This window comes from Canis lupus, chromosome 38 (assembly GCF_011100685.1).
Source record: "Canis lupus familiaris isolate Mischka breed German Shepherd chromosome 38, alternate assembly UU_Cfam_GSD_1.0, whole genome shotgun sequence".
NCBI classification, from domain to species: Eukaryota; Metazoa; Chordata; class Mammalia; order Carnivora; family Canidae; genus Canis; species Canis lupus.
This window is the reverse complement of record NC_049259.1, coordinates 6,609,420-6,632,171: the sequence shown is the minus strand read 5'-3', so window position 1 is coordinate 6,632,171 and position 22,752 is coordinate 6,609,420. Positions and strand designations below refer to the sequence as shown.

The window sequence follows — 22,752 nt, the reverse complement described above, 5'->3', positions numbered from 1 at the left end:
TCAGCTCAACCTCCAAAGTGACTGCAGACTGAGGTCCGTCATATGGGTCCGGTCAGTCAGGTCTATGTGACTGAGGTCAAATAAAAATTCTGAATATCAAGAATTAGTTGAGATTCGCTGGATGACAATACTCTGTACATACTGTCACATACCGTTGCCAGGAAAGTTAGTGCCATCTGTAGCTCTACTAGGGCTCTACTGCCCCATCCCTTTCCTTGGCTGAATTTAATCTGTATCTTTTACTGTAATAGACCATAACTGTAATTATAACAGATTTCAATAAGGTCTATGCATTTTCTTGGCAAATTATAGTTTTTCTTGGAGACCCTCTCCAAACTTGGAATTGCCAGATATAAGGGTGGCTTGGGAACCCCGAACTCTATATAGCTGGTGTTCAAAGTGAGGGTGGTCTCAGATTGTTTTCAAACTTTGCAGTATAATATGGTTCTCATTTCACTCCATGCAGTACTTATCACCACCATAATTTTGCATTTCACTGTTTTTTTTTTAAAGATTTTATTTATTTATTCATGAGAGAGACACACAGAGAGAGAGGCAGAGACACAGGCAGAGGGAGAAGCAGGCTCCATGCAGAGAGCCCGACATGGGACTCGATCCCAGGTCTTCAGGACCACGCCTGGGCTGAAAGTGGTGCTAAACCGCTGAGCCACCTGGGCTGCCCCATTTCACTGATTAAAACCAATCTCTTCCACTAAACTCTAAGCACCTTGCGAGCAGGGATTATGATTATCATTCTCTAAGCACCTAGCACAGTGTCTGGTACATTGTAGATAATCATTCTTTCCTGGAAGACTGCATAGATAATCAACAAACCCAGTAACACTACAGCATAATCTTAGCAAGTAAATGATGAAATGGTAACAAAACTATGATGTTTTACAGAGAAGTATTATCAAAATGTCATTTCTTATATACAAATTATAATTACTAGATTCTTTTCTCGATACTTTCTTAATCAGTGATCCACATATATGCATTCCTACAATTAGAGCATATGATCAGCTTAAGACAGCCAGTATTACTATTACTATTAAACTGACACAATTCCATTCATAAATACCAAAAATACATACTTAGTTAATACGTATGACCTTATAAATAAATATAATTTAAATTACATTTTTAAAATTTCTGGGAATAGGGCAGCCCGGTGGCTCAGCAGTTTAGTGCCGCCTTCAGCCCAGGGCCTGATTCTGGAGACCTGGGATCGAGTCCCACGTCAGGCTCCCTGCATGGAGCCTGCTTCTCCCTCTGCCTGTGTCTCTGCCTCTCTCTCTCTCTCTCTCTGCGCCTCTCATGAATAAATAAAAATTTTAAAATATATACATAAAATAAATAAAATAAAAATAAAATGAAATAATGAAATGAAATGAAATGAAATTTCTGATAATGGAGATACCTGGATAAAATCATTATTAGTTCTCAAAGCCTAGAATTAAGGATTATATATTTATGTAATATAAAACTTTGGGCATAGGCTCATAGGATGCATACACTAAAAAGACTAAAAAAGGGGCACCTGGGTAGCTCAGTCGGTTAAGCATTTGCCGTCAGCTTCTGGGGTGCTGGGATCAAGTCCCAAGTTGCTCCCCGCTTAGGGGGGAGCCTGCTTCTCCTCCCTGCTCCCCACTTGTGCTTTCTCTCACTATCTCTCTCTTTCAGATAAATAAAATCTTTTAAATATATAATAAATAGACTAAAAGATATTATTGGGGAATTACTGACCTGTCAGTTCAACAAGAACTGTTGACAGAATATAGAACAAAAAACACCCAGTAAGGGATCCCTGGGTGGCGCAGTGGTTTGGCGCCTGCCTTTGGCCCGGGCGGCGATCCTGGAGACCCAGGATCGAATCCCACATCGGGCTCCCAGCATGGAGCCTGCTTCTCCCTCTGCCTGTGTCTCTGCCTCTCTGTCTCTCTCTGTGTGACTATCATGAATAAATAAATAAAATCTTAAAAAAAAAAAAAAAAAAAACACCCAGTATTATAGGAAAATCACTAATTCTACATATTAATAAACATGGCAGGAATAATATAATACAAATAAAACATTAAATTATAGTTAAGACAGAAATACAGAACTAGAAAAATATCAAGGGACTCCAGAAATTATAAATTCAAGCCCTAGTATCATTAGGGCTTTACTTTTCTGACTTTTTTTACCTTAAAAATACTTACACCTGTATAAATCATTAGTGCCTTAGTGTTAGTGAATACTAGTGTTAATTGTAATATTCTTAGAGATGAAGAGCTCAGTCTACATTTATTGGATATCTACTATGGGCCAGGGACTGTACCTAGAAACAAAATCTCACTCTCAGGTTCACAATTTAGTGTGGAAGAAATATAGTGTGGAAGAAATTAAATACACACATACACACAGAGAAACTCTGAAAGAATATAAATCATTTTCAGTGGTTATCTCTAACACAGGAAACGTAAGGGACTTTTATATTCTACATCATATAGTTATAATACTTAAATTTTAGAAAATGAGTATATATTTTTATATACCTTTCAAAATAAAACCTTCCTTTAAAAGGAGAAAAAAACACCCAAAGGACTTCTAAAATTATTTTCTCCTACTTTTTCTCTACCATCTAGATCTTGAAAATCACAAACTTTGGTTTTAAAATTACAATTATTGGGGCACCTGGATGGCTTAGTTGGTTAAGTGGCTGCTTCGGGTCAGGTCATGATCCTAGGACCCTGGGATCCAGCCCCACATGGGGCTCCCTGCTCAGCAAGGAGCCTTTGCTAAGCAGGGAGCCTGCTTCTCCCTCTCCCTCTGCCCCTCCCGACTGCTAGTGTGCATGCGCGTTCTCTCTCTTGCTCAAATACATAAAATCTTTAAAAAAAAAAAACAAAACAAAATTATAATTGTTATACAATAATACATAATTGCACAAGTGTTACAATATATCAACAAATTATTTGTGTTAGAAGAAATAACTAGAAACTCAAAAGTGTGTTCATTAAGTGCTGGAGTTTGCACCCCAGCGCTGCCAACGTTTAGCTGCATAACCTGGGCATGTTTTCATAACCTCTCTGGGACTCAGTTTCCACATCTGTGAAATAATAAGAAATCTAAAAAACCACAAAGGGCTGTTGTGAGTAGTAGTTACTACAAATAAATTAATACATAAAAAATAATATATATGAAAGAAACTAATAAGTCTGCAGTAAATGTTAGCTAATATTATTATGTGTATGGAAGTGGAACAAAGTCAAACTTTTATCATTAAGTGAAAAAAGATGCGAAAGATTTTGCATAACAATCCAACTTTAGTAAGAAAATTATAAGAATGGGTTAACATATAAAAAGAAAACGTGGGAGATAGTAAGGCAATGTGGAATCACAAACCTGGGTTTTAGACCTGCATTTAAATTCTGTGTGACCTCTGGAAAATAAGTTAATTTTTCCAGGCCTTGATTTCTTCACCTGTGATATGAGGTTATTATAACCTCAGAGTTGATGCAAGGACTAAATAATAATATATTAAAGCACAATATCTGATACACAGTAAGAATGGTAAATGTTGGCTACTGTTGGTAATGCTATCATTATAGTTGTTAGTAAGAAGAAAGATGCCTGTTTTATTCACCATTATACCCTAGCACTTAAAACAATACCTAGCACATAGTGGGTGCTCAATAACTCCTTGTTGATTAAATCAATGAGTCAAACCATTAAAAGTAGTTAGTAAAGATGGGTGTAGGATTACAAAGATATTCACTTTTATCACTATATATTTCTGCACTTTAAATTCTGCTATCAGAAAAAATATACAATAATGTTTTCTTAAAGTAAAAGCAAGAAAGTGCTAATTTCTCTAAAACACTCAATTTTAAAACGTTGGGGGAAAATGGAAAGACGTAGTAAGAAATAAAGGGAAAACAAGTTACTAAGTGAAATAGCAAAAGCTTGATCCAAAGGACAGTAATGAAAATTAGCAGTCTTCTTTTCAACCTTTCTTTAGATTCAAACAGGTTATCCTAAGCAACTTTTTGAGTCTCAGAAATAAGTGCAATTTTCAAGCAAATGCAATCATATTTAGCTTAGATTTTAAACATTAATCAAATCTCTTTTATCATTCTCTTTTTCTCCTTTCCCAAACAATGGGAGGCATCTAGTAATATTCAACACTTCACTGACTTCACTGTATATACTAGAACAGCAGTTATCAAGTGTGGTCCATGGACCTTGGGAATTCCTAAGACCCTTCTCAAAGGGTTCATGAGTTCAAAGTTGCTTCTATAATAATTCAAAGACAGTTTCTGCTTTCTTCCCTGCTTTCATATTTGCACTGATAGTATAATGGCAATGGTAGATAATACTGCTGGTATTTTAGCACCAGTCTGGGCAGTGCCATTAAACGGTTTCATTGACACAGATACATAGTTTTAAAAAAAAAAAAAAAAGTAATTTTACTGAAGATTGTCTTTAATGAAGCAGAAGTTATTTTTATTAAAATCTGACCTCGGCTTGCTTGCTCTCTCTCTCTCTGTGTCTCTAATAAATAAATAAAATTAAAATAAAAAAAAAAAAACCTGACCTCGGAATACAAGTCTTTAATATTCTATGAAATGAAACAGGTAGCAGAAATAAAGCACTTCTGTTGCAAACCAAAATATGCTAGTCATTTCAAGGAAAAGCAGTAGTACAACTGTTTGAGTTGTGAGCTAAGTTGGCTGCTTTTTTTCTTGGAACATCTTTTTCTCTTGAAAACACAAATGGCAGACAAATATGGTTGTTCAAACAGGGCATATAGCAGATATTTTCTCTGAATTGAGTGAAATGAGTCTGTTACTTCAAGGAAAATACCTGATAGTATTTGTTTTTCTGATAAAATTTGAACTTTCAAATTAAAATTAGAATTAAGATCCTCCACTATCAGTTTAAAAGTTTCACGATACTTAACCCACCGTGAGTTTAAAAGTTTCATGATAATTAACAACAATTCTGGGACTCCCAGGTGGCTCAGTGGTTGAGTGTCTGCCTTTGGCTCAGGGTATGATCCAGGAGTCCCAGGGTGGAGTCCCACATCAGGCTCCCCACAAGAAACCTGCCTCTCCCTCTGCCTGTGTCTCTGCCTCTCTCTCTCTCTCTGTCTCTCATGAATAAATAAATAAAATCTTAAAAAAAAAAAAGATAATTAACGACTTTTCTGATGATGTATGTGACTTGTTGATAATGTATGTAATCAAATGTAAAAGTCGGTGAACTTTCAAAATGACCAATACACAATGTTATCAAATGCTGCATGAATAAAAGATTCATTTGCAGAGCAAGATAAATCAAAGAATTTTAATATAATAAAGGGCAAAGTTCACTGATATGGTTTCAGATTTCACATTGCAACTAACCTTTAAGAAAGCAATGTTTCTAGAGTCTTGATATCAAAGAATGTCCATAATTTTCTGAAAAATATATTAAAATACTCCTCCCTTTCCAACTACACATATGTGTGAAACTTATTTTTGGGATCCCTGGGTGGCGCAGCGGTTTGGCGCCTGCCTTTGGCCTAGGGCGTGATCCTGGAGACCCAGGATCAAATCCCACGTCGGGCTCCTGGTGCATGGAGCCTGCTTCTCCCTCTGCCTGTGTCTCTGCCTCTCTCTCTGTGACTATCATAAATAAAATTAAAAAAAAAAAAAAAAAAAACTTATTTTTTTTCATATACTTCAAACAAAAACAAAACAAAAATACTGCAACAGACTGAATAAAGAAGCAGATAGGAGAATCCAGCTTTGTGCTATTAAGCCAGACATTAGATTTGCAAAAAATGTAAAAAAATGTAAAACGTAAATATAAAACTTCTTGCTAATTTTTTTGTTTGGTAAGTGTGATTATATTTCACTAAAAAATGTGTTGTGTTAACATGTAATGCATTTGTTTTTAACATCACTACTCTCAAAATATCACAGTCTTAATGTCTAATATAATAAATATTAATAAATATAATCCATATAAACAGAGTAGTTCTCTGGAGACCTCAATAATTTTTAAGAATGTGAAGGGATCCAAAGACAAAAAGCTTGAGGAGTGCTATACCAAAGACACAAAAGTGAAACAGAGTTCTGTTTATAGAAAGGATTGCTCTCAAGACTTCAGAGTATCCAAGGACCATACCTGCTTGGCAAAAAATATTGTGTCAAGTCTGGAGTCCTGAACTACAGAGCCTGCTGGTTCTTCTCCTGGCTGCCACTTGAAAAGAAAAATTAACCCATGAACTGGCCTACAAAATAAAATACAAATTAGTTGACACCAAACCCTGCTTCTTTTTGAATATGCTGTCAATACATTACATTTTAGTAAGCTACTTAACAAATGTATTGCAAACAAAGTCAGAGAAATTTTTTTAAGATTTCTACTGCTATTCATAGACACTAGAATGTTGCCTACAACAAGGCTAATAAAATTTAAAATTATATCAGGCAAAGTAGAATTATAATGAAAACTTCATTCTCAAATCTGGATTATTCATTTCTACCTTGTATCATTTCATTTAAAAACTAAAAACAAGAACATAGAAAAGCTGAAAGAAGCTGTTAACCCTACAGATTGAATTCCAATCTATATGAATAAAGTCCACATACAGTGTTCACAGATAAATGGTTTATAGCATATATATTATAAAATATACTAAGTCACCTTCATATAATTGTTGGGTTCATGAACAATCATCAAACTGCAGCAAGAACAGATGCTATCATCTCATACATAATTAAGTCACACTTTCCTAAAGGAACTCTTTTTGCCCATGAAACATTAAATCACCTCTTTAGGATTCTCTCCACCCTTTTATAACTGTCTTCCATGCAACAAAACCCTTTCCTATCCTTTAAAGACAGTTCAATTGATGTATCTTTAATTAATCTTCCCTAATCACTTATTTCATCTCGAGTCATTGCTCCTTCTGTGGGGAAGGGGGAAGTAGGGGGAAGCAAATGATCCCTTTATTATTAAAAACGATAGCTATATCCCTACAGTCCCTATTTCCCCTCTAGAAGCCTACCCCTTGTCACATTCCAAGAATCCAAGAATTCTTCCTCCAACGAAAATTCTTCTCTCTCTGTTCAATTCAGGGTCAATGCTTAGGGGCATGGAGGTTAGGGTTAAGGGGAGTCTCAGAGAGGTGATTCCAGTCATAGGGAAAAGAAGAAACTTCCTGGTATCTTCTTGGGAATTTGAACTGTAACTTCTCCAAAAATCAATGTGATAATGTATAGACAAATTCTGAATTACTATTAACATACATTATCTACTAAGTATGCTTTTATAGACCAACCTATTATTCATGTTTTTAATGTTAAAATGTGTTTTATGTTCTAACCCTATTGATCTATAAATGAACATTGTAAAACATCCGCCAATCAATCAATTCTCATATGGAATTAGATACTTAGTTTTTAATCCCGTGCAAGTTACTTATATAGAATCTCAGGCCTGGGTTATAAAATAAGAGTAATAATACCTATATCATAAGATCAAAGAAAGACTTAAAGGAGATGATGTATTCAGCCTAGAGTAATCCAAGTAAAATAAACAGGTAACAGTTTGCTTAAAGTACAGACATACTATTTTTCATACAACTAAGATTATACTTACTTTAATTTTTCAAAATTCTCAGGCTCTAAACTCCATATTTCTTCCACTTGGGCTCCTCGGCAACCTGAAATAAGAAATCATTTCTTTAGAAAGCAAAGTAATTGGGACGCCTGGGTGGCTCAGCAGTTGAGCATCTGCCTTTGGCTCAGGGTGTGATCCTGGGAGTCCCGGAATCAAGTCCCACATTGGGCTTCCTGCGTGGAGCCTGATTCTCCCTCTGCTTCTCCCTATGTCTCTCTCTCTCTGTCTCTCACGAATAAATAAATAAAATCTTAAAAAAAAAAAAAAAAAAGAAAACAAAGTAAGGGATCCCTGGGTGGCGCAGCAGTTTGGCGCCTGCCTTTGGCCCAGGGCGCAATCCTGGAGACCCGGGATCAAATCCCACATCGGGCTCCTGGTGCCTGGAGCCTGCTTCTCCCTCTGCCTGTGTCTCTCTCTCTCTCTCTCTCTGTGACTATCATAAGTAAATTAAAAAAAAAAAAAATTGAAAACAAAGTAACTTATTTTTTCCTTCAACATTTAATAAAATATTAACTGAAAGAAATGTACATTTAGGAACAATGAGATATAACAAATTAAAATGGTAAAACTGAGAAAGCTCACAGCCAAATCCTTTTACTTCCTTTATTACTTCCTAATTATTTTTTTTTAAGATTTTATTTATTTATTCATGAGACAGAGAGAGAGAGGCAGAGACACAGGTAGAAGGAGAAGCAGGCGCTATGCAGGGAGCCTGATGTGGGATTTGATCCCCACCTCCAGGATCACGCTCCCAGGCTGAAGGCGGCACTAAACTGCTGAGCCACTCGGGCTGCCCACTTCCTAATTATTTATAATGGGAGTATATTAGTTTTATAATTTAAAGACTTTTCAAGAGTTACTTTTCAGGGCCACCTGGGTGGCTCAGTGGTTGAGCATCTGTCATTTGACTCAGGTTGTGATCCTGAGGTCCTGGATTTGAGTTCAGTATCAGGCTTCCTGTGGGGATCCTGCTTCTCCTTCCACCTATGTCTCTCTCTCTCTCTATCACGAATAAATAAAATCTTTTTTTTTTTTGTTTTATTTCGAATAAATAAAATCTTAAAAAAAAAAGTTGTTTGTTTTTTTTCACTGAAATACCACCCCAGACTTTTCAGTCTCTCTCAAATCTCTATCTCCTCTATATCCACTCTTTTCACTCAATTGCTGTTTCTCTAGCTCTGACCTTGGCCCTCTTCTTTTTTTTTTTACTATATACTTTTTTTTAAAGTGGTAATAAATAATTACCACTTAACAGTGACTTTCCTATCAGATGTTTAGTTCTGACCCTTTTCCTAAATTCCAATTCTATATTGCCTTTAACTTTATTTTCAACTACCTCAGAGTCCCCCAAACATACCCTTTTCTTAGGACAGTGTTTCTCAATCAGGTGATGCTTTTTGCCCCTTGGACCCTCCCCCACCCCATCTGGAAAATAATTTACAATATCTGGAGACATTTTTACTGTCACTATTGTCACTAGTGGGATGGCCTTGGCATCTAATGGATAGAGGCCAGAAATGCTAAACATCCTACACTGCACAGAACAGCCACCTACAGCAAAGAATTATCTGGCCCAAAATGTCAACACTGCCAAAGCTGAGAAACCCTGTCCTAGTAGTATGTATCATAGTAACAGTGCACTGGTCAAAATGTTGGCTATAAAAATGCTAGGGTTTGAATCCCGACTTCTCCATTTACTAGCTATATGACCATTTATAATACAAAAAACAGCCATATTTACCAGTGCCTTCTATGTATAAAGTTCTTTAAATGCATTTTCCCTAATCACTGCAAGGCAAGTATTATACAGAAGAAGTTTAGGGATGTCAAGTGGCTTGTCTAAATTCATTACAGCTAGTATATGCCAAAAAACAAATTAAGGCTGACGTCTGGTTCCAAAGTCTGGACACTTTTTAATATTTGAGATTATTTTCAAGTAAAAGCTAGAGAAGCCTTTGGCCCCTTTGGCCTACCTGCAAAAAAAAAAAAAAAAAAAAAGTTGAGCCAACCAACCACCTAACTTTGGGCATTCATATAACTCCAGGACCCCATTTGCTCTATTCAGCAAATATCTATTAAGTACCCACTCTTGTATTAAAGATACGGGTACAAGGGGGAGTTACTAGGTTGTTTGTGGTAGAAAACATGTTGCTAGAAAAAAGAAAAAAGAAAACATGTTGCTAGGCATTCACATGTAGCAAGTTGGAGTTAAAAGCCTTAAGGATTCAAATATAGATTGAAGTGTGAATCTATATTTATATGAGTGTTGAAAAGGGCACAAAAGGACCCTAATGCATCTGTTAACACTGGTTATTGCTATTGGAAATCAACTATAAAAAGGCCAAACTTAAAACATTGTACATATTATGCTAAAACAACAAAAATCTACTGAACAAAAGTGTCCCAAAATCTTTTGCACAGGTAGAATTTCAAGTGGGGACACCTGTTTAAACAACCTCATGCTAAACACACAACTCTTCGTGTAAGGAAAACACAGTATTCAACTCTTACTATCTTCTCTCCTTATATAAATTCTATATCTAATAATCCTCTTATATAAACTCAATTTCAAATAATGCATGGAATAGGAAAGAGAAGCAGTACACAAGAGACCTAAGTTCCAATCCCAGCACCGCCTTAAAATGCTTAACCGTGAGCAAGAACATAATGTCTTTGAGCCTCACTTTCCTTATGTATACAACAAGGGTACTCCCTGCTTTACCCAATCCACACAATCCTTGAGAGGTATACATCATAAAGAATCCCTTAATGCAGACTCCTTAACATATATTAAGTAAAAAGATGGAGGTAGGGTGGGGGAAGGCTTTAAAAAGTTAACAAAATGCTGCTATTTTACAAATACCTTGTATTTGTAATACCTATGGTACTAGGTCCTGGCAAAGACAGGAAATAATAAACTATTGTCATAATACTTAAGACATCTTACATAAGAACCTAAGAACATCACTCAGGGGGCTCCTGGCTAGCTCAGTCAGTAGAACACGTGACTCCTGATCTAGGGTCCTGAGTTCCAGCCCCACATTGGGGATAGAGTTTAAAAACAAAACAAAACTTCACAACTAGTAGGAAACAAGTATATATAATTCAAAGACAACGCACGGTGCATAATTTGCATACGAAAGGTACACTGGAGAGCCTTCTGGAAGTAGTAGGAGAGAGTAAGTAGGAGAGACCATTGCTATCTTTGCTCATCAGAAACTTTCATGGATAACTGGACTGCATCTTAAATAGGATGAGCACAGAATCTGTCATCCAAACCAGAACACTGCTCCAAAGTGAAAGGAATATATTTTAAATGTTTGAAATACTTAAGTATTGACAAACATAGTTGTATTATGATACTGGTGGCTCCATAATAGTTCTATTCCAGAACTAATTTCAAAATTAACTTTCTTAAAAATATACTTGGAACATTTCTCCCCAAGAAAAATACCCGGGGGGATGCCTGGGTGGCTCTATGGTTGAGCATTTACCTTTGGCTCAGGGTATGACCCCAGTCTGAGGATCGAGTCCCACAACGGGCCCCCTGTGAGGAGCCTGCCTCTCCCTCCGCCTGGGTCTCTGCCTCTTTCTGTGTGTCTCTCATGAATAAACAAATTAAAAATTAAAATAAAATAAAATAAAATAAAATAAAATAAAATAAAATAAAATAAAATAAAAAAAATAAAATAAATAAAATAAAATAAAATAAAATAAAATAAAAGAAAAGAAAAGAAAAGAAAAGAAAAGAAAAGAAAGAAACCAACCAACCCAGGGAAGGACCCTCCCTGTTGCCAGTGCCTTAAATGTAATGCTATCTTCCAACAGTTTTGACAATCTGTCATTCCCCTAACCACACCAAGTCTACCAGAAGCAAAGGCATGGCCCCAGCTTCTGTACCTTCTACAAAAAATAGTCCCAGGTATCTTCCCTAACCATGTCATTCCATGTTATTTAGTTAGTGATGTGACCAAATAGGAAAAAAATGAATTGTGGGCACTCAGTAAGCCCTCCAAAAACAAGGACTAGATGCAACTATTTGGGAACCTCAAGTTGGAAAGCTGTTAATTTATATCTCTAATGAGAGGGTTCCATTTTGGGGACCCCAACAATTATAAGCAGTACTCCTTTCTAGGGGTAGGTACCAGGTGCACCGTCGTAAGTATACTTGTATTTCTTGTGTGAAAGCCAGGCATTCATTAACTTGCCTCTCTCCTCAAAACAAAGTAACACGTACCTCAAGAGAAGTCATAACAGACTTTCAGGTCAAGGAAAAACTATGTTGGTCCCCCAAGTCATTCAGATTTGTCTCAACCCCGGGCCAGAGTTGTGGATAATGGAATTCTGCAAGACTTTTTCCTTGCAAGCCCAGGAGGAGTCCATGCAATCACTAACACACCCAGCCATGCCTGAGCTAATGCCTTAAGCCAAGATGAAATGTCAATACATAAAAATATAAGGAGAAAGCCACTGCTTTCTGTTGTAAACACTATAAGAGATAAATTAAACAGATCTGGTGCCAGCCCTGTGGGTAATGTCAGATTAATCAGAGTAGCTGAGGGAAAGGTATATTTAGTGTAGAAAACAAGAATGGATAACGTTCGGAGACAATTTTCACTGAGTTTCTCCTGTTTCTGCTTGTCCTCTGAGAGTTCTGGACTATCTTTTCAAGGATGTTATTTTAATAAACAGACTTGATAGAGATAGTATCTTTTACTGGTGCAGAGGCAAGATATATTTGCTGTCCATTGGATCTTCCTAAAGCTAAAGACTGAACAGCGACCTCTTTAATAAAACTGGGAGTTCCCTAAGCTCAGGTTCCTTAGCTATGACATAGATTCATGCAGCAGCATCCACCTGGATCCACTGCCACTCCTGTGGACTTGTAGGAAGACAAGGGAACCAATGCAAACGTGAATCTCCTGCTGCTTACTGTGCCAAGAGTAATATAATTCTTTATCTCTTTACACTTCATCTTAGCCAAAAGGCCGAGAAGTGATCTTTATCTCTTTATCAATATGTCAAATAATACAATCCTTTATGAGATAGTGCAGGCTGACTTGTTAGCTGGTAAACAGGGTAAAATATAATAGTACATATTTCTTAAGAGATGTTGGATTGTATCAAATGCTTTTTGTATCTACTGAGGCAATCATACAGTTTTTCTTTAAGTTTGTTAATATGGTAAACCACATTGAATCTCAAATCTTAAAACATTGAATTCCCATGAATTCATAACTGAATGGGATTTATATTAATCTATATCATTATAATGTATAAAACCTACAGATTATTATAACCTATACTAATTGATCTATATTAATTGTCCATTTGCTAAAATTTTGTTTAGAATTTTTGCATTTATGTTGATGATGGAGTTAGGTCTGTAGTTTCCTTTTCTTGTAATGCCTTTGTCTGGATTGGGTGTTAGGATAATGATGGCTCTCAGAATGAGATGGGAAATACTTCTTCCTCTCCATTTTTTTTTTTAGGAAAAGTTTTGTGTAGAACTGGTATTAGTTAATCCTTATGTATTTGAAATAATTTACTAGTGAAGCAATTTTGGCTAGAGTTTTCATTGTGGGAAGATTTTAAATTATAATTTCAATTCAATAAATACAAGGCTATAGAGTTTATCTATTTCTTCTAGTATGAGCTTTGGTAATTTTTATCTTTAAATTTTTATCTTTAAAAATTTTTATTTTTATCTTTTTTATCTTCTAGTATGAGCTTTGGTAATTTTTTAAATTTTTATCTTTAAAGATATTCATACATTTCACCCAAGTTGTCAAATTTATTAGCATAATGTTTAGAATATTCCCTTATTATCTTTTTAATCTATAAAATCTATAGTGGTATCCCCTCTTTTACTTCTAAAATTGGTCATTTGTGTCTCCTCTAGTTTTTTTTTTTTTTTTTAAGATTTTATTTAAAAGCCTACAAACCAGGGATCGAGTCACTTGCTCTACTAACTGGGCCAGCCAGGCATCCTCTCCTCCCTTCTCCTCTCCTCTTTCTAATTACTCTGACTAGAAGTTTATCCATTTCATTGATTTTTGAGAAATCAGCTTTTAGTCTCATTGATTTTTTTCCACCATTTTCATCTTATTTTGTTTCACTAATTTCAACTCTGATCTTTATTATTTCCTTTCATCTGCTTACTTCAAGTTTCATTTGCTATTCTTTTTCTGGTTTCTTGAAATGAAAGTTGGGGGTCATTGATTTGTTGTAGGAAAAGTAAATGCAGTCCCTGTTATTCCATCTTGGCTGGAAACATAAGTTTACAGCTTCTGTTTTTAATCAGTAGACTATCACAGTTTATTTCAGTGTATTTATGAATTATGTGTGTACCACACCAATTAAAAGTAGAAGTTCTGCTCCATCAGTTTCCTAATAAAAACTTTGTTTTGGGGGGCGCCTGGGTGGCTTAGCCAGTTAAGTGGCCAACTCTGTTTCATCTCAGGTTGTGATCTCGTAGTCATGAGATTGATCCCCAAGTCAGGCTCTGTGCTCAGCAGGGACTCTGAGGATTCTCTCCTCCTCTGCCCCTCCTCACACTCAGGTGTGCACGTGTGAGTGCTCTCTCGTTCTCTCTCTCAAATAAATAAATCTTAAAAAAAAAAAAAAAAACAACTTTGTTTTACCATGGATTATACTCCACTAAAATATGTATTTATATATTCATCGACTCCACAAGTAATTTCCTCTCCAGTGAAGAAACTTTTAAAATAAACTTACAATAGCATTCATGACACAATAAGATTGTGCACTTTTTAAAAAATGAACTTCAAAAAGCTTTTTAAATCCATGAATTGTGTAAGAAAAAAGATGGAAATGATTGGAATAAACTTATGTTCTCTTTGAAGTATCTGATGATGATATACAACTTGTATCATTTAACTTTTTGCAACATTTTTCTGCTAATAAAGCCAACCCATTAATAGCAATTGCTTCACTTTCCATATGTGTCAGTGCAAAAAAATGCATTTACATATCACCCTCTTTAGTATAACTTTTAATCATTCTGAATTATAAGTTTTCTATGTATATAGGACTGAAAAACAAACTTGCCTAGTACACTGTTTCTTAAAGTCAACACTAATGTCAAAAGAGTTAAGGTGTTAAAGGTTAAATTTCATGGCTAAACCTGCAGACATCTCAAACTAAAAATCCTAAAAGGAACTCATTTTCTTGTCTATCAAGCTTGTTCATCAAGCTTCACCAGTCACTCGAGCTAGAAACCCTGGAGCGTTTTCACATTTCTCCCCTACATCCGGTCAGTGGGCTGTCCTGCTGGTTTAAATAAAGCAAAATCATTACAACTACTTCCTCCTCTTTAACCCATTACTTTAGGTTCATCATCTGACTCCAATCATTTTAAGACACCTCTAGCTTCTCTCCCTTCATTTCACTCCGGCCCGCATACCACACGTGGCACAAACCTTTTCTAATTATAAAAATGTCATTTCAGCATTCAATTATCTTTGACAGCTAAGTCCCCAGTGACGACAGGGCAATCCAAACTATACAACTCAGCATACAATCTTGCCTCAGTTTACTTTTCAGCTTCAGGTTCAAATATTTCCTCGTCTGTTACATTATGTGTTTTGGGGTTTTTTGTTTGTTTGTTTGTTTTTTGCCACTTTGCTGTTTCCTACTGCATATACTTTACATTCCTGTGTACGTTTTTCCCTCTGCCTGTGCTCTTCCGTGACCTGTGTCCCCTTAACGTTTTTGCACATGCTCCAGCACAGCGATTAACGCACCGCATTCCTTCGTCGGATGTTTAGAAGAGAAGTCGTGGTTTATTCACACCGAAAACTCCCCAGCCCTACCAGGGTGCCCGACGATACAGCAGACAAACGACACATACTTGATAAATCACATTCCTCGCATGCAGCGATGCGCAACAGACAGCATCTCTACCGACGTTTGGTTTCTAACCCCCAGTAAAAGTTTTAACATAATAGCTAGAATTAGTAATACTTGGGAGAAATGTAGCCGAGAAATAAACCTACTGCCCAAAAGAAAGGATGAGAACAAGAAGGACATGAAAGTGTCTAAAAAGGCCAAAACATGCTATTTAGGATGTGAGACAAGGAACGCGGCCAGAAAAAAAGAAAACTGAGGAAAGCATGTGGCCTCTGGTCTGGAGCACTGGCTCAAGAAACCACACTTTACCGGAAGTCAAAAAAAAAAAAAAAAAAAAAAAGAGAGCGCGCGGGGGAAGCAGCAGCAAAGTGGCTCGTCAGTGCCGCGCGGTCGGCGTGCGTGAGGGCCGCGGGCTCTTCACACACACGCGGTGCTGAGGGAGTCCGCAGCCTCCCGCCGCCGCCGCCGCCGCCGCCGCCGCCGCCGAGGAGGAGGCACAGCCTCGCTCTCCCCGCAGGGCTGACGGCCTGAGAGCCGGCGTCCAGGCTCACCTGCCGGGCGCGGGGAACGCTCCCAGGCGAGCGGCCCTGGAGACGGGGAGGTCCGCGCGGCGGCGGCGGCGGCGGCTGGAGGCTGCGGCGGGGGCGCGCTCGGGTCGCCGAACCAGTGACTGGGCGCCGAGGCCAGCGGACGCCGCAGCGCGCAGGACACCTCCGATCCCCGCCCCCGATCCCCGCGGAACCGCCAGTGCCCGGGGCGGAGGAGCGGCCGAGAGCCCAGCGCGATCCGGGCTGCCGGACTCGCCTCCCGTCAGACGCGAGGCGCGGTGGCCGCCGAGAACCACTCCGTGTCCGGCCTGGGCCTCCTCCCGTGACCCCCGGCCCGGCACGGCCCCCCTGGCTCTCACCGAATCCTTTAATGAGCTCGGTGAAGACCCCGGGGTCGCTCTCCATGAGGCACCACTCCCCGGCATTGCCCGTCATGGCCCCGGCCACGCACCGCCCGCTGCGCCTCAGGCCGCGGCCGCCGCCCGCCCCAGCTGCCGCCGCCACGGAATCGCGGCAAACCCGCCGCCGAGCTCGTCAACCCCACGTCACCCCGCCTACTTCCCGACAGCCTCCGGGCGCCGTCACCTGCAGCGCGACGGAGCGCAGGAGGACGCTCTAGCCACCCAGGGACGGCGGAACTCGGGCTGGGCCGCGCGGGGACCCGTAGCGGAGCGGAAGGGGCGGGGACCTGCGAAGAAAGGGCGGGGATTCGGGCGCCGGAGGAGGCCACATCCGGGATCCTGGCCAGTCCGGGGCGGGGCCCCGGGGAGGGGCGGGGCGAGTCGGCGGCGGCGGCGGCGGCGGCGGCGGGGCTGGGACCGGCCCGGGGCTGCTGCGGCGTCTTCCCGTCGCGTCCCCGCAGCGCGCGGGGCTTCACCCGGTGGCGCTGCGGCTTCGGAGGGCCGCCAAGCACAGGTGAGGAAGCCGCGGGGGGCCGCCGGGGCCCTTTGTGCGGTCTGAGCGGCCCCGCGTTCGCGCAGGATTCGGCGGATCCGCGGTGTCGCTCACCCCGCATCCCGGCGCCGGGGGCCGGGGCGGGCGCTTGGCCGGAGCACCCTCGACGGAGCCTCCGCGGCCGGGCCTCGCTGGAGAGCGGAACGAGCCCGCTGCGGGCACAGCCTCGCGGGGCTGGGCTCGGGCGCCCCCAGGGCGGGCCCCTCCCAAACCCCGGGCCGCTCCCTCCCGGGCTTCCATGGCTTCCCGCAGGCCGGCGTCGGGAGGCCCTGCTCGGCCTTTCTCTCCTCCTCTTCCTTCTCCTCCTCGCGCGGCTTCTGCGCCGAGAGGCGTCGCCCGGGATCTGGGGACTGGGGAGAGGGATCCTTGTGGGCAGACCGGAGGCGAATTTATCCTGGAGGGAATGACCAGGGGAGAAAGGCCTGCCCTGCAGTCCGCGGGGATGGTCGACAAGCGTAAGGGGATGCGATGCCGCAGCGGCCGACGTCGAAGAAACGTAGCGTATTAATCTATTTTCTTTAATTTTTTTTTTTGATTTTTATTCATTTATGATAGTCACAGAGAGAGAGAGAGAGGCAGAGACAGAGGCAGAGGGAGAAGCAGGCTCCATGCACCGGGAGCCCGACGTGGGACTCGATCCCGGGTCTCCAGGGTCGCGCCCTGGGTCAAAGGCAGGTGCTAAACCGCTGCGCTCCCCAGAGATCCCCAAAAATGCCTATTTTCTTTCTTTTTTTTTTTTTTTTTGCTTTTTTTTAAATGCCTATTTTCTTTAAAAATTTTTTTTATTTTTTTAAATTTATGATAGTCACAGAGAGAGAGAGAGAGAGGCAGAGACACAGGCAGAGGGAGAAGCAGGCTCCATGCACCGGGAGCTCGACATGGGATTCGATCCCGGGTCTCCAGGGTCGCGCCCTGGGCCAAAGGCAGGCGCCAAACCGCTGAGCCACCCAGGGATCCTCCAAAAATGCCTATTTTCGCTAAACCGTGACGTCGCCCTCATTCAGCAGGCTTTTGCAGCACGCTAAGTGTTCAGATTGAAATCTTCAGCCGGGTGTGTGTGTGTTTCTGCACCACCACTCCTGAAAAGCTCTGCGTTCCGAGAAGGGCCTTCGGAATCCAGAAAAGATGACTGGATCCGCGCTTCGCGCCGGGGTGACCAGGGGCTCGGAGGGTAGCGAGCGCTGTGTTGCGGATTATGGGAAGCCACAAATAAAAGTGACAAATGTTACCGAGGGAAACAACAGCACAGTTTTTGTGTTAAAAACAAGCATGGCTGTGGGGCGCCCGGCTGGCTCCGTCGGTGGAGCGTGCAACTGCTGATCTCCGGATTGTGAGTTCGAGGCCCACATTGGGTTTAGAAACCACTTTAAAAAAGGGGGCGGGGGCATGGCTGTATTATGGAATAGAAATGAAAGTTTGTATCAAGTGTTTGATTTTTTTTTTTCTTTTGATTTGAGACTTTTTTGAAGTGTCGAATTAGACAGAGGAGACTCTGGGAGTTAGAGGAGGTGGGGAAGGACTTCTCTGTTCATTAGCTGTTCCTAAGCAGACTAAAATGGAAAAGTTTGTGAGGCATAGGAGTCTAGCTGTATTTCCTTAATAAACCATAGCTAAAATGACTGTCACTGGAGCCCAAAGCTGTTTGTGATCATTTGTGGTATATTTTGATCTGTAATATTGCCGTGAACTTAAAGGGTCTTCTGTGCTGAATAAAGACTCAGAACTAACACTCATTTCATATCCAACTTAACATGGTGCCTATTGAAAATTTAGCCCTTGACACAACCTTGAAATAACCAGAAAGGAAGGTTGAAGTTTCTTCATTTATGCTAAATTCACATAAAAATCCAGATTTCTGGGTCATCTGGGTGGATCAGTGGTTGAGCATCTGCCTGGGCTCAGGTCGTGATCCCTGGGTCCTGGGATCCAGTCCCACATCAGGTTCCCTGCAGGAAGCCTCCTTCTCCCTCTGCCTGTGTCTCTGCCTCTCTCTGTGTGTCTCTATGATTAAACAAATAAAATCTTTAAAACAAAGCCAGATTTCTGGGTCTTTTGAGAAAAATGAGACGGTTTGATAATACAAGGTCCATACTTGCATGGCTACCAGTTGGCTGAAAGTACATGCCTTAAGGATGGAATGCTGTCATGTTTGCCACAATTCCTCACCACTTTTTATTGCATCTCATTTGATTTGATCAACTCAGGTATACTACCAGTCTGAATGATACAGTATGAATTTGTGGCCCCAGTTTTTAGAGTATTGTGTCTTTTAGATTGTCTGGCACTCTCCTAGATGTTAGCTTTGTTTTTTGGGGGTTTTTTTTTGGGGGGGGGGGATTGCGTTTTTTAAAGAGAGAAGGGTTTTTTTTTGTTTTGTTTTTTGTTTTTTAGATTTAATTTACTCATGAGAGACACAGGGAGAAGGGCATAGACACAGGCAGAGGGAGAAGCAGGCTTAACTGCAAGGAGCCTGGTGGGGGACTCCATCCCAGACCAGGGATCACGCCCTGAGCCAAAGGCAGATGCTCAACCGCTGAGCCACCCAGGGGTCCCGTATGTCAGCTTTGACTTCATTTAAAAAAGATTAAGCTGTAAAACTTGTTTGACCTCTTGGGATGAGAACATTTTCAAATAAGATATGATCAAGAGACTTTGGAAAGATACTCAAATATGTATGTTAAAGAAAAACAGGAACTCAAAACTAACAGTACTATTAAAAGATAACTGAATGTTTTTCTAATGAATGCAAAACAGAAAAGTATTGTGTATTACTAGTGTTCAAAAAAAATAATTACTAGTGTTCATTGATTTTGCATTTAATATTAACAGAGAAGTGGGCAATATATATAAAATGGCCACAACCAATTTCAAATTATGGCCATATCTTTAAAAATACTATGATCTGTTTAATTCTTGCCCTAAATTTTGGGGCACCTGAGGGACTCAGTGGTTGAGGGTCTGCCTTTGGCTCAGGTCATGATTGTGGATTCCTGGGATGGAGTCCAAAAAAGGGCTCCCTGCAGGGACCCTGCTTCTCCCTCTGCCTGTGTCTCTGCCTCTCTCTGTGTGTCTCTCTCATGAATAAATAAATCTTAAAAAAAAATTATTCCCTATATTTTAATTTATGGAAGTTTGAAACAACTTTAGTTATGTTAAAGTCTTTGGAGTGGTGTGCTTTAAGAATGCTGGATAGGACAGGACAATCCAAAGAATTAACCATCTTTTTGTTGTTGTTAATCTGGATTTACAACACTCTGATTATTCAGGAGTGGATTAATTGACGACCAGGCTCTGACCTCACCCCAACTGCCTTCTAAATCACTGACAATGGAGTTTAACGCTTTGAGGAGGGAGATGATGGGAGTTGGGGAAAGAGGAAATTAAGGTCCTGTTTATGTCTGTGTGTATCTCAGATTGCTTTCTAAAGACAAATATAAAAAATACAGAGTTAAATATCATTTGAATATTTATTTAAATAACTTCCCAGATATGTTTTAGTAAGTCAACCTTTAGTTTTCATTTTTTTAGTGACAGATTTTTGAGATAGAATTTATGTGACTTGAAATTCACTATTTTAAAGTATGCCATACAGTGAATTTTAGTATATTCACAGACTTGTGTTGATGTAGGCAGACTGGGTCCATGGATCCAAATGGAGTCCTACAGGACCAGCCAAGAGGGTCCATGGCTTTACAAAGGATAGAAATCAAACAAAAAATCAAATCTCAGTTTTTGCTTGGGATGTGGGGTTTGTGATGTGATGTGATGAGGATTGTGATCTGGTGTACATGTCTTCTCAAGCATCCAGAAATTGGTCAAAACAAGGATGAGTGCTCAGGTGTCCTCCTTAAGTCACTTATGCTCTGGAGCCAGGAGGCTTGGCATCAGGGTGTCTGAAGTCAATGGTCTGCAAAATGTACATGACAGCCTTGCCCTGTCACTTCTATCGATTATACTGGAAAACTCCAAAGAAATCATTAACTTCTAGACCCTTACAAGGGCATACATTATTTGTACTAAGTATAAGGCACACAAGTGTAAGGTGGGGGTGCAGGTCTTAGCAAGAGTAGATGCAGGAAAAAGAGCAAAAAAAAAAAAACCCAGTTCTTCTTGGAGTCCCTTCAGTTTCCCTATCTCAGTGTAACCATCACCACCATCTAATTTCAGAACATTTTCACCACCCCAAAAAGAAACCCTTACTGTTGTGCCCAAGATTGCGAATCCGAGAAACCACCAAGGAGCCGGCACCGACGCAAACACACGAGGGTTTATTTACAAGCTCGAGCTTGGGTCCAAGTATACCCGACACAGCGGAGCAGGGACTTGGACCCTGAGGTGGGTTTCAGCTTCGTTTTTATAGGCTGGTCTAGGGGATCTTCAGAAGGGGTGGAGGAATTTCTCAAGTTCTGTTTACATTTTCATGTGGGGCTTTCAAGGGCGTTGAGCTCTGTTCTCATTCTCATAGGGGCTTCCTAGGACTTTAAGCTGCAAACTGTTTTCTTCCTGTAACTGAAGTAAGGTAAAGTTCAGCTCTTATTCACAGGGACCTGGGATGGCTGCACTTGTGCTAACGCTGAACTCAAAGTGGAATGGCCTTAATTTTCTCGGCCTCCACACTTACCACTTTGGAGAACAGTCTGGCAGTTCTTCAAAAGGTTAGAGTTCCATATGATCATCATATGGAACTCTATGCATTGCCACCAGCAGTGTATGAGGCTTCTGATTTCTCCAGATCCTCACCAACACTTACATTGTCATTTTGATTGTTGCCATCCTAGTGAGTGTGAAGTGGCATCTCAAGTCAGTTTTGATTTGCATTTCCCTGATGAGTGGTGTAAAATGTTGGGGTTCAGAAACAGTCAAGAAAGAATTCTTGAGGTGTCTTAAGTGCAGAAAGGATGCTGTTTATTAAAGCACAGGGACAGGACCCGTGGGCTCAAAGAACTGCACTGGGATTGTGAAGAGTGGCTGATTGTATACTTTCAAGTTGAGAGGGGGTTAGGGAGAGAGTAAGTCTCTCTCTCTCTTTTTTTTTTTTTTTCCTTAATCTTTTATATTTTATTTTTATTTTTTATAAAGATTTTTATTTATTTATTCCTGAGAGACACAGAGAGAAGCAGAGACATAGAGGGAGAAGCAGGCTTCTCAGAGGGAGCCCAATGTGGGCCTCCATGCCCCAACCGGGATCATGCCCTGAGCCACCCAGGCGACCTGAGAGTAAGTCTCTACAGAATTTGAAAGCAGGGTTTCTAGAGGGCATTGAGAGGTTAGCTGTCGTTAGGAAAGGTCATTTATTATTGTCTAATAAAACCTTAGATGAATCTCAGATGTATATCGGGGCCCATATGCTTGGAGGATGACTGCTAACATCTATCTTGGGGGGAAGGGTAGAGATAAAGGAAGATTCCAAAGGGATTTTTACAGGATCCTGGAGGTTGGACTTGTCAAGCTTAGGCTGCCTTTTGCCTCTAGCAAAGTATTAACATTGAGGCAGCTAATAACTAACTAAGCTCTTGGAGGAAGTTCACTCTGCCTATCCCAAGTATTTGTCATTGGGCTGCGAAGGAAATTTAATTTTTTCCTATATTTCTTTTGCCTTTGTTCTCCACATCAATGAGTACTGATAGCATCTTTTTATGTATTTATTGGCCATTTGTATGTCTTTGAAGAAGTGCCTACTAAGATGCTTTGCCTATTTTTTAATTAGGTTATTATTTTATTA

The 22,752-nt window shown here is 40.4% G+C and overlaps 2 protein-coding genes across 8 annotated transcripts in view; one reads left to right on the top strand and one right to left on the bottom strand.

Annotated features, from left to right (window-relative positions):
- Positions 1–16,601, bottom strand: part of UCHL5 (ubiquitin C-terminal hydrolase L5) — a 41,642-nt gene extending 25,041 nt beyond the window's left edge. For 2 of the 4 annotated variants that reach the window (XM_038586109.1, XM_038586110.1), the window contains exons 1-3: positions 16,436–16,601; positions 7,636–7,699; positions 6,157–6,262 (exon numbers count right to left, since the gene is read on the bottom strand). In XM_038586109.1, the coding sequence (XP_038442037.1) occupies positions 6,157–6,262; positions 7,636–7,699; positions 16,436–16,511 (246 nt within the window). In that variant the 5' untranslated portion in view covers positions 16,512–16,601. Of the gene's footprint in view, positions 1–6,156; positions 6,263–7,635; positions 7,700–16,435 lie in introns of those variants that run through there. The other 2 variants (XM_038586112.1, XM_038586111.1) reach the window with 2 other exon arrangements.
- A 268-nt stretch (positions 16,602–16,869) lies between these two features.
- RO60 (Ro60, Y RNA binding protein) overlaps positions 16,870–22,752 on the top strand; it is a 29,151-nt gene continuing 23,268 nt past the window's right edge. The window contains exon 1 of one of the 4 annotated variants that reach the window (XM_038586105.1): positions 16,870–16,991. The gene's annotated coding sequence lies outside the window, so the exon portion shown is untranslated. Of the gene's footprint in view, positions 16,992–17,664; positions 17,702–21,304; positions 21,366–22,224; positions 22,248–22,752 lie in introns of those variants that run through there. The other 3 variants (XM_038586107.1, XM_038586106.1, XM_038586104.1) reach the window with 3 other exon arrangements.